The 12,615-nt window shown below is 33.3% G+C and overlaps 1 protein-coding gene across 1 annotated transcript in view; it reads left to right on the top strand.

Moving 5' to 3' along the window:
* orb2 overlaps positions 1-3,827 on the top strand; it is a 110,730-nt gene extending 106,903 nt beyond the window's left edge. The window contains exons 6-8 of the mRNA XM_011300534.1: positions 16-408; positions 1,094-1,204; positions 1,403-3,827. Of these exons, the coding sequence (XP_011298836.1) occupies positions 16-408; positions 1,094-1,204; positions 1,403-1,519 (621 nt within the window). The 3' untranslated portion in view covers positions 1,520-3,827. The remainder of the gene's footprint in view (positions 1-15; positions 409-1,093; positions 1,205-1,402) is intronic.
* The last annotated feature ends 8,788 nt before the right edge of the window (positions 3,828-12,615 follow it).

Here is a 12,615-nt window from a genome sequence, read left to right on the forward strand (position 1 = left end):
GCGAATATATTTCAGGACGAGAGTTCAGTGCAACAGTTGATCGATGCATGCATCCAGGACGATGACAAGCTCTACCTGTGTGTGAGTTCTCCAACAATTAAAGACAAACCCGTGCAGATACGCCCTTGGCGTTTGAGCGATGCTGATTTCGTTCTTGATGCATCGATGACACTTGATCCACGAAAAACAGTGTTTGTTGGGGGTGTACCACGGCCATTGAAAGCTGTCGAGCTTGCCATGATAATGGATCGGCTTTACGGGGGTGTTTGTTACGCTGGAATTGATACCGATCCAGAGCTCAAGTATCCCAAAGGGGCTGGACGTGTTGCTTTTAGCAATCAACAGAGTTACATCAGTGCCATATCGGCGAGATTTGTACAGTTGCAGCATGGTGATATTGACAAGAGGGTGAGCATCCCTTCAGGGTCCTTTTTTTACCCAAAGCCTCCCCAAGAGCCTGAAATTAGAACAGTAAAACGTCATTCCAACCAGTCATTAAGATTTCCACCGATAACTATGAATCTATGAGAGATGGCGGAATTTTTGATAAGTCCTTTTTTGTAGAGCTAGGTTTTGTCTGTAAAAGAGATCTTTTCGGAAATTTAGCTATATCTGATTGATACTGAGATAAAACGCTTTTGGAAAAAGTTAGCTGTTGGCTATCGACTTGTTACTCTCTATCTGCTTACTTCAAGTTTTTGTGGAATATCTCAGAATGTGGGGGAGGTAGAAAAAATTTAGATAAGACCTTTTTTGTAGCTCTTATTTCGCTCTATAAAAAAGGTCATAAGAAAAATTTCGATATCTGTCTCAGATTCAGAGGTATTCCGGAAAATTCAAGTGGATAGTTTTGACAGTGTGCTAGAGAAGTTCTAAATTTATGCTCCCACCGAAAAATGTAGAGATTAATAATAATTAATGGATTTCTAAATTTTCATTCAGTAGTTCGGCAAAAAGGAATTGAAAATCGAATGGCAAATCTGAAAATGTGGATTAAAATTTGAATTTGAATGCCTTCAAGAGGAAATTTTTGTCAAATCATTTTTACTAAGCAGTCGATCTCACCTGAACTTTCGATTTAATTTTTTTGAAGGTCGAGGTGAAACCCTACGTTCTCGATGATCAAATGTGTGATGAATGTCAAGGACAACGTTGTGGTGGCAAATTCGCGCCTTTCTTCTGTGCAAATGTAACCTGCCTTCAGGTAAGTTCCCAGGAAAATTACCCCACAAATTAAATAACTTTTGAATACAACTATTAAAATATAAAATCCCCAATCAATAACTCCCCAATTATCCAACATTCTCCTCCTACTCTTCCCCAGCCATTGACACGAGTTCCTCGTTTTGGATTATAATCCAATGAACAATAAATAAATATAAGAATAAATGATTAATTTCAGTACTACTGTGAACACTGCTGGGCAACAATTCACTCGCGGCCGGGTCGAGAGTTCCACAAGCCCCTGGTTAAAGAAGGCGCAGATCGACCAAGAGCTGTACCATTTCGCTGGTGTTAACCCCAACTGCATCGCACCTAAAGATCGTCGCGGCCCTTAGCTAATTAACTGTCAACCCCAGCCTCTTACCCAGAGCCCCACCCCCCAACCTATCAACTATCTCTACCATCTACTTGTCACTATTTACTGAATCTTATCGCTAATCTAATTCTGCTATCGACACCCTAATTAATCTAAATTACCAATAACCGACGAAAGCCCCTGGGAAAGTAATCCCGATTATTCGAGGGCTCAAAGGATAAAACAAAATGTTAAATATGAAGATTAACGTAAGGCAAATGATAAATCTCGAGGGGAATCACTCCAGTTGTCTCCAGGAGGCGATGACAGGGGGAAAAATTAGGATTCCACAATCGAGAGGATTTTTTTTTTTTAATGAGACAGTCAAGACTTTCCTCACCCTCTTCCACTGGTTCAGAGAGGCTGGAATGCACTGACTATTCCTGCTGATGCATCCTCGGGCTCATCGAGACGCTAAACAAACAATTATTACTGTCTTTCTTTTTTTTTTTCATTATTATTTTTCAATTAAACTGCGCAACGAGTGCGAAATAATCGACTAATGAAATCACGCTTCGCCTCAATGGGAAATTATTCTCAGCATCGCAGTCTCTAGTTGTTAAGGGATTTTTAAAATAAGACGATTCGAATAGGGAAGGAATTACGATGCGAGATTTTTACCAGATTTATCAAATATCTGGGCCGTATTTGGGGATCAGAAGACGAATGGGTGGAAAAAATGATGTTGAAGAGTTTAATTTTTTTTTTTTATTATTTTTGTTTCTTTATTTTATTTGTTTTTATTTCTTTTTTTTTTCAATTATTTAATATATTTTTGAGCTAAGAAGAAGCTCGAACACTCGACGGCTCACAGGAGGGTAGTCCACGAATCTCTCGTGTTTAATTAATCGTGATTGATTCATTCTTTTTTTAACGTCAAATCTGAATGCAGACGAGAATTCGTTCTAATCCCTCGTCGATTTTGAGTTTCTTCCCAGTATTCAATTGACTTTTATTTTTTATTCTTTGATTTATTGAATGAAATGTGTAGATTTTTCATGAACCGGGTGATTCATTAGAAAAAAAAATAACGCGATTCTTGATATAAAGACTAGTCTGTTCCAATGTTTAATATTCATTTATCAATTGTGGCTTGGAATTTCAGCCGAGAAAAAAAAAAAATACTGAACAATGTCTTTATAAAAATAGATTTGCATACTTCCCTAAGACCACCGCCCCCCTACGCCCCGCCCCTATCCCCCTATGCCCCCCACCAATTTGTAAATACCTAGTTGAACTATTTACCGAAAAACAATTGCCCTCCCCTCTCATCACCCTTTTAATGTACCTCACTAACGCGCAGTAGCAGCGGTCAAAAATAAGCACACGTAAACGAAAAAAAAAAATGGGAAAAAAAAAATTAAGCAATAAAATTACCAAAAAAAAAATAATAATAATAATACCCTCACGTTTTCTTCTCGGTGTATATAATCAAACAAATGCAATCGCGTAGTTCAAATTGACAATGAGATAAAAACGTTTCATTAACATTATCACACAACACAGACATTTGACATTAAATAAAACATCGATGTTTGCTATTAATTGGCGATACGACACGCACACGCGCAGATACATAAAATTAGACGATAACAGTGGGGAGAATCGGTGAATTAATTGATAATATTATTGCCGTTGATGAGTTGTTTAATTGAATTGAAATTAAAATACACTGAGGACACGTAGTAAATTGCGCAATTTCATAATCACAAGCAATTATACACAATTTAACGAAAAAATAAAAAAAAGTGGATTAGAGTGAAGATGAAAAGCAAAAAAAAATGGTAAAAAAAAACAAAGTAATCTCCACATATATATACACATATATATATTTATTTTTTTGGTCTCCTTTTTGTATATAATGCTCGCCGCCGTAGGAATGGCTGGCATAATTACATAGGAACGAAAAATGGGGATTATTATATCGCTGATATTCAAGTCACGTGGATCATTTGAATCGCGATATTTTGAGAGATAAATAAACAATTAATGTAAAACCATTGAACTCTCCTCCCGCCTGGTTGAGCCTGAATTCGGTTCCGTGGAAATCAAGAATGTTACATAGGCAAATTTTTCGGTACTCTAGATAAATAATAAACTCAATTAAACGGAAAATATATATTAAATAGGGGAATAAATGGGGGATTTGTTCGCGACGTTCTCGGGGATTCGGTGATTATTTATATTTAATTTGTCATTATGCATGGAGAATTTTAATTCAATTGTTGCAAGATTCATGAGTACAGGGTACAGCAGGACAGGTGCGCCGAGATTTTTAAATAAATATTTTGCACTCAGAGCAATATTATCTCGATATTGTTTAACAGAATTTGCAATTCTAGATTCAATTATTTATTAGAAATTAATAATTACCACGAATTCTAGTTAATGTGGTATTAAAATTGTATTTAATCTATAAATTTCAATTGTTTATTTAAGTTCATCTTTAATAATCCGTAACTCAAAAACCGTAGAGTGAAATCGAATGATTATTTTTTTGATTTGAAGTGCAAAACCAGAGCTTGAGAATGAAATAAAAATCGTTAGATCTCACTCGACCGATCGCGAGGTATTGATGATTGAAGACATTTCATTTCGCTTCTCATCCTATTTACATATTGTAGAGTCACGAGAGTTAATGCCAGAAAAACGATAATTATTTACTGCCTCGTCCTGTTTGCGATCCGACTTAAATCTCAGAGGCACGATTTTAATTTTCAATAAAAAAATAAGAATAGTCTCCCCTCTGAACGTCGGGACTTGAACTCTCGATAAAAACATTTGGGACAAGAGTCGTAAGACCTAGTTAGTGCAATTTCAAAGGCAAATGTGAATTTTTTAGATAAAAAAAAAAGAAATATTGAATGCGGGTATCAATAACCTACCCCAAAATCAATAGGACCTTTGGAGAAAAAACCGTTCGCGGATGAAAAATTTATAAATATATATATTGTATATGTAATATAAATATAAATCAATTCATACAATTTTTAGATATAAAAATAATAGTTTGCGCATAACGAGAACATTTTTGTCCATAAAGAAGTAAAATTTTTAAATGAAATATATCTCAAAACGGATATTTGAAATACCGAGAATGTATTTCGCACGTTTCACACATTTACATTTAAAAAAAAACAATACAATTTTGATTGCATGACTGCATGCCAATCATATACGAAAGAGGTAAATGAATAAAAATAGATCCGTACACAGCGCCTGTGCGTTTTTAGAATTTAAATAAACAAAACAGAATAAAAGTAATAATTGTAATAGCAAAGATCGTAATTTTTCGGCCATTGGGTATGTGTAGCTTACTGTCTATCCTGCTCTGTGTCATCAATGATGTTTTTACGTGTCGTAATAATGCTCAGTCGAAGAATTAAATGAAAAATAAAATCCAATCAATTGTCTTGAGTGCCAGTTGCGGTGAATTGAGTGTTTCAATCGGTGGATTATTCCTCGTCGGATCTATAATCTGTTGGGTAGAATTATATTTTTATAGTTGTGCATTTAATGTTTTATCGGGGAATGATAATGTGTCGTTATGGTACTGCACACATTTTCTGTGCGCATCGGCATTCGAGGGAATTACAACTCGAGGGACAATGGACACTTGATGATAATTGCTGCTATTGCTGGGGAATCGACGACTCTGGGGGATGAAATTGTCATTAATATTTTCATGAACTGTTTTGTTGATGATTTTTATGGTGATTATGAGCTCGTGAGGATCGTTAAGCTCCTGGTGGTCAGGGGGTCAATGAGCGGATCGTCAGATTTTTTGGTTTTTCTCGTTTTTTATTTATTTCTGGCAAAAGTTTAACGGAAAATTCGGGAAATCACTTTTTGCGCAATGAATTTTTGAGGTGCAATTAGTTTTTTTATTATTGAAAAGAAATTTTTTGGGGATTTTTTTTTTAATACAGTGATATTTCAGTTTTTTACACAGAAAAAAATATTCAATGGAAATTACGTGTTTTTTTTTTGTAATTCTGGAGCGAAAATTTCTCGGAAATTTTAGGGAAGTGTCACGTAATTTTTATTTAATGTCACGGAATTTTTATGCGGTGTTCCGTAATTTTTATAATTATCAATAAAAAATTACGATACCGTCACTTTTTTGTATTTTTTGTATCGACTCCGTAATCGGTAATCGAACCGAAAGTTCCGTAATTTTTACTAAATATTTCTCTCCGTGTAACAGTTGAGATAATGGGAATTAGTGAGAGTCCAAAAAATGGAAATTTTGGGAAATTGTTCGTTGGAATTCGCGGTTTTATTGAAATGTAATTTGGGGTTTGATATTTTAAATTAAAAATCAATTCTGTTCAATTTTTAATTTAATAAACTATAGAACAGATGGACTGGAATTAAATTCAAATGAACAACTTAAATTTGAAAGAATTAAAAACAATGCAATATTTTTCATCTAAATAATTTATATTCCCTGGATAAAAAAAAAATAAAAATTCAGATAATGTGTTTTAAATTCTGGATAATTCGAAATTCAACTTTGATGTACGAAAATCGATTTAAAATCATAAAAAAAGAAATAGAAAAATAGAAAAATAGAAATAATGCAACATAAACAAATAAAAATTTAAACAAGAAATATAAAGGAGAAATTAATGAAAAAATTAAATAAAAAATTACGAAATTTTCCAGAGACTCTGAGTTCGACGGAAAAATCCCAGAATCTCATTACAATAAATTCAATTAATTTCAATTAACCCTCATTACCATCCCCTTGACCGCCGGAAAAATGGTGCCCCAAATTCCCAAATCAGAGGAATTCTCCACCGAAAGGACACACTCCCGCATTTTCAAGCATCAGACACACGGCGAGACTAGATATTTATAACCGAAAGAATAAAAAAAAAATTGGAAAAACCTTTTTCGAGGGTTGACCGATCGAAACTGAGGTTTAACAAAAATAATAATAAAATATGTTAGATGTGATTCATCACCTCCTTTGTAATATGTGTGATAAAGCATAATATATATATATTGATATATGTATATACAACATATACATATGTATGTATATATATAGTACTAATATATAATTGATAATAATAATTTAAATATTTATTATATGGCGTACCTCTCGGGTATGCAACTTGAGAAGAAAACAAAAAAAAATATTAGGTACTAATTGCACCGTACGAAAAAAATAATTGAGAAATAAGCAAAACAATGAAACATTCACCCGATGCAGTAATCACTAATTGCAATTTAACAATTTAATTCTTTATCATTTATCCAATGCATATTCCACGCGCGCGTTATTTTCTTCGTCGAGAAGAATTTTATAAAAAAAAAAATTCCCAGTAATAATAACGTGAAAATGATCGATAATAACGATAATGGAGATAACGTTTTATTAAATAAATTCAATTAAATGAAATGCATCTCTCGGACGTTTCGATTCGTTCGATATTTATAAATATTTTAAATAAATTGAGGATAAAAAAATGGAAATAGCTAGACTCGATGATGATGGGGTTGAGTCGTAAACAAGTAGTCATTTAACGATAGATTTGTATTTTTCAGTGTTGAAAAAGTTTTTTATACCGCTGTTATATTCTTGTCTAAATGTCTTAGTTCAGGAGTACGATTGCAAGTGTGTAATTGTGAGTATGACTAAAGAAAGTGAAAAATTATGAAAAAGATAAAATTGAGGTGAACAAAAAAAACCAATGATTGAAACGTGTGATGGATTTTTTTCATCGATATGCGTGTGAAAATAAGTGGAAAAAGGAATTTTTTAAAATTGTGCATGAAGTGATTATGACGTGAATTTGTTTACATTAGGAAATTTAGGGCAGGGGGAGGGATGGGAGGGGGATAATTAATGGAGACGAGACGCGCGAGTCATCCAGTTTAATCGTCGACTTCAATTTTCTAGAAAATTTATTAACACTGACTCGAATTTTAGGGGCAACATACAATTTATACTCATGAATAACGCGTATAGTAAACATACACAAACACATTTTCATATAGAGGGCCACTGCTGCTCACCTCCTCCAACAATTAAAGTAATTTGTTCTTTTTTTTTTCTTCTATTTCAACAGCGAAATATTTTCATTATTTTTCTTCTCTCGCTAAAGTGAATTTTTATTTTTTTATATAAAGTTATTGATTACCGTAAAACATAATTGTAGATTTAAACGAATCCTTAGTGTCTATAGTAAACAAACTCCGGATATTGTTTTTTTGTTAATACATACATATATATATTTTTTTTAAAAAAAAGGAAAAAAGACGGAAAAACTGAGAAAAGCCTACGAAAAAAATATATAACGCTCGTGCAATCGAAGAGGGAGATGGAAAAATCGGAGGGCCGAGAGGTGCTTCTGTGACCTGTGAACTCTCATTTCTGTTTTCATTTTTTTTTTTTTTACTTTTCGATTACCTTCGAGGTGTACAGACACGAGATAATCAGCTTCCTGTTGGATCAAGGCGATAATTCGATTGGAAAACATCGGGATTCAATCTCGTATGAGTAAATCGAATGCACAAGTCGCCCCTTCGTGGAAGTACTACCGATACGAATCTATTTTTTTGTAACACTTAAACATAATTAATCGATTTTTAATTATTATTTTTCGATCGTAGATTACCTAAAGATTTTCTAATTAGGTAAACGTTTACTGTCATTTTTAAATCGTAGAGATCTCCATATACCAAAGATACACACAGAACACCCGGACGTACCGCACTGTCGCTGATTGTGGGAAAAATTCATTTTACTTTTTCCTGAAAATTATTATACAACAGAATGGCTTCGACTTTAATCATTTCTTCTTTTTTTCGAATGATCGATTTTTTGTGGTTCAAACAGTTCGTTCATCTATTAAAAGATTCAATGATTCGCTGGAAAAAATTTTAATCATTCAATTCTCAGCCAAAAATCGACAGAAACTTCTGAAAAATGTCTTTAAAAATTTGTTCACTTCAGGCGAACGACATGCCATGAACTGAGAATAATTTCATCGGGGCAATTATTTATAATTATTGTTTAAAAACGCGAGGTGAGCGCGCCGCCATGTTTAAAATTCTATTCGACGGAGGGAAGTGGTAAGCAAAATGGCGGTGTCCACCTCTGTTGATCACCTCGTATTTTTGAACCCTTAATTAAATTGTTGACTCTCTTTGGATAATTCTCAACCCATACCATTCAGTTTTTATAAAATGAACAAATTATTAAAATCGTATTACATAAATTTCAATCAATTTTCGGCGGAGAATTCCGGGCACAAAATTTCAAATTATTTATCCCTCGCGATTAAAATTAACGAACTGATAACACAATAAAAATAACCAACAATAAACAGATATTTTCCAAATATATCCAGGGCTGTCTCTGGCGATTCGTGGACTGACCGCGCGTGCACTAGGTATAAAGTGTAATTGTGCTTAAAATAATTCATTTGATAAATCAAATAAACGAGAAAAAAATATTGAGTGACCAAAAGTCATCGAGATACCAGAATTGGCGAAACTGTTTTTTCTTCATCTAGCTAATAGGAGTTTAATTAAAGTTCTGAAGACTTCGTAAAAGAAGCAGCTGGGAGTAGTGCAATGTTTTTTAATGGAACTGAGAATTGAGAGAGATAATGGGTGGTAGAATCGTCGGAACGAGAATCGAACCGCAGTATTCAAGCAACTCTCATGATAATCCGTCTTGAAGATCACTAGTCAAACCCATCGAAGGTGTCTAATCACCTGATCCATTGCAATTAAACAGAGAAGACGTTTAAATACTGACGGTTACGAATAAAATACCCCAGCGTCGGTGAATTTCATTACCACCACCCATTCTCAACTCCAATTAACTTTGTTAATGATAAAGAACGAACCGAGAAAGTTTAAGTATCTCGAGGGCAAGTATCCCCGAGGTACCAATTGAAAATGGCGAAATGAAAATTGAGATGGACAAAAAAAAAATTTCATAAAACTCGACTAGGCTAAATTAATCAATTTTTTCACATATAAAGTACTTTTTTTAGTCTAAAATTTATCAATCTTACCCACGTGTGTTTTCTAGTGAATGAGCGTTTCGATTGATTGTTCTAGATTTATTTCCGAGAGTCCTGGGTTTTATAATAACATTTTAGTTTGTGTCAGATGTAACGCGCACGCGTCTACACAATCCAAAAAAAAAGGTGGGAAAAAATAATACACGAGACACGTGGAGAGATAATCTCGGCAATTTCCCGTGCGATTCTTTAATTCTCTTGAATTAATTTGTGTTCCTCTTTTGTAATGATTAATGATTAATCAAAGTGGGCTGGGAATGAGTGCATTAATCGAGGCGGGAGATTGAGGGATGAAGTAGAAAATTAAATGATAAAGAATGTTTAATAAAGGTAAATGATAAATTTTTGTATCTGAATAAATGTAAAGTCGCAAACCCGATTCATCAAATTATTCCTAGTGATAGTGTCGTACCAATTTACGGTAATACGCTGACACGTTTGCGATTACATGAATTCGCTGATTTTTCTATAAATTGAGGAGAGATGCGTAAACGCTAGCCAATTTGCTCCTACGAGCTCTTTTGTACTGTTCCTTTTTTCTAAAAATAATCGATTAGTGGTTAATGAGAACAAAAGATTAGAGAAATGGGATTAAAAATTATATATTAATTACGAGTAATGTGTAATCTACATTAACGAAGATAATACGCTTAGAAAATTCTTTTGTACACTCACACTTGACACGCGCGTTACACCAAAACACGTTTCATAGAGTTTGAGGGAATCCCCTTTCTCCTGAATTTCTCTTTTTTTATTCGTTATTCTGTATGAGCGGCTAGATCGGTATGACTTCCTTTTTTAGGTTAACTTTTTTTTTAGGATTTCGTAGCGATCGCCATTTTGTTTATATGTGGGTTTTCTGTCTCTTCGGATAACGCAGTCGGACTGTTTTTCGATTCTCTCTGAAATCTTCGATTACCGGACGCAAAGTAGGAATTATTCTCAAGATTTCGATGGTGGATATTTTTTGGCGGAAATCTTTAATGAAGTCGAGTTTTCAAGTATCGATGGCTCAGTTAATTAATTATAAATTAGAGAATTCGGTGAGAAAATTACGAGCATTATCCATGAGTTTAAATATCGATCGTTCGATATTTTCGATTGGAAGAGTATCGATTTTTTCTCGTTGAAAATTCGATTAAAAAACTTTTTCTTTGGGACTTTTCAATGAAATATTTTTAATTAATCGATTGCTGAGTTAATTAATTATAAATCGGAGAATTCAGTGAGGATATCACTAGAAATCTTTATGAATTGAAATATCGATGATTCGATATTTTCGATTTGAAAAGTATCGATTTTTGTCTCGCGATTTTTTCTCATTGAATTTTCTTCCGAGGGCACATCGGGAACTTCGGGATTTTTTTATTAAAGATTCGGATTCAAAACGAAAATCAAATAATTTTCCGCAATCGATGGGAGAAAAGGAATCGAGAATTTGTCCGACTGTTTAATTTTTAATGTATATTTTAGACGAATGAGAAAGGATTATTCTAGGACAGAGTTTTTTCGAATGGAATGGATTGACAAATTGTAGAATTCTTTTTCATCTTCAACTCGATAGTTTTTTCGTTCTATTTTTTGTAAACATTGGATGTTTTGAATAAATTTTTTTACGGTTTCAATGTTAATAAAAAACACATTGGGGACTCGTTTCGTGTTTATCGTGGGGTGATCTCGATATAATGCGGGGCAATGCTTGAATGCTAGAGAACGAAATTCACAAATTAAAGAGTCGAAAAAAAAATACGATGATAAATCATCTCGAGGTTGAGACGATTATTATGAAAAATGATAGTGTGAGCGCGTATGAGAGCAAAAATTCAAGTACAAGCGAGTATAGACGAAGGGTGGAAAAATTTTTTACCTTTTTCTAAATAAATGAAACTAACAAAAAAAAATTGATAAACAAATTTAATATGAATGAATTGTCGGTCGTGCATAAATTAAATTTTAAATGAATTGTTTGTAGTGAAAATTTTTTAATATGTGAGACAAAAAAAAAATGATGAAAAATAAACAAAAAAATTGATTTGTTGTAAAGAAAAAGTTTAAAAAATTGTGAAAAATTTTCTCGGCTTTTTTTAATGTCGTCAGCTTTTTTCTATGAGAGGCCCATTTTCAGTGGCTTAAATTTAACAAAAAAAAATGACAAACCAATTGTAAATTAAATATTAATTGAATATGAATATCTACGGGGGATAAATATATATAATTGATCGGTACTGCGTGGCGCATTGAACCGATTTAGGTGAATATATTAGGTAATATTACTAGCTGAACGTACAGTATTACCCGTGTACTGGAATGTCAAGCGTTTGTTTGTATTTTATTTCTTTTTTATACCTAATTACTCCTGTTTTTATTATTTCTCTTTCTCATTTTTTACATAATTCCTCGTCCTTGTTATGCATTAATGCGTACATGCACGTGACCTATAGAATTAAATCTGTTATAATTGAACAAGAAAAATCAAAATTTCTTTTGTAACAAAAATAATTGAATTGAATAAAAAAGTGATTGATACTGTAACGACCCGACGATTTTTTTTTATAAACAAATATCAATTTTTAACAAGATCAGGATTTGGGACATTGTGGATTTATGGAGCAGGAAAATTGAAGGACAGATACGCGCAACACACGGTGACACCCCATGGACTCCCAGTATTTGACACGTACACAAGATCGCTCAGTAGTGAAGTGGATTATTTATAATCTTCAATACGTGCCGAGCCAACGATTCCATTATTACAAATCTGTTTTTATATTGAAGAGCGAAGAAAAGGCATAATAACAAATAAAAAATTATTCAAATTCACTCAGCCGATGGCGCGTTATCCATCATTAAGTGGTCTTGAACATAAGAAAAAATGAATGCGAGTAAAGCTCCAAGAATTTCCAAGCCAATAGCAACCAGAATAAATGCAAGATGGCTTAAAACATTTGTTCACTTCATAGGAACATGATGGCACGAACTGAGATTAAT

Source organism: Fopius arisanus, unplaced genomic scaffold, assembly GCF_000806365.1.
Source record: "Fopius arisanus strain USDA-PBARC FA_bdor unplaced genomic scaffold, ASM80636v1 scaffold00018, whole genome shotgun sequence".
Lineage (NCBI taxonomy): Eukaryota > Metazoa > Arthropoda > Insecta > Hymenoptera > Braconidae > Fopius > Fopius arisanus.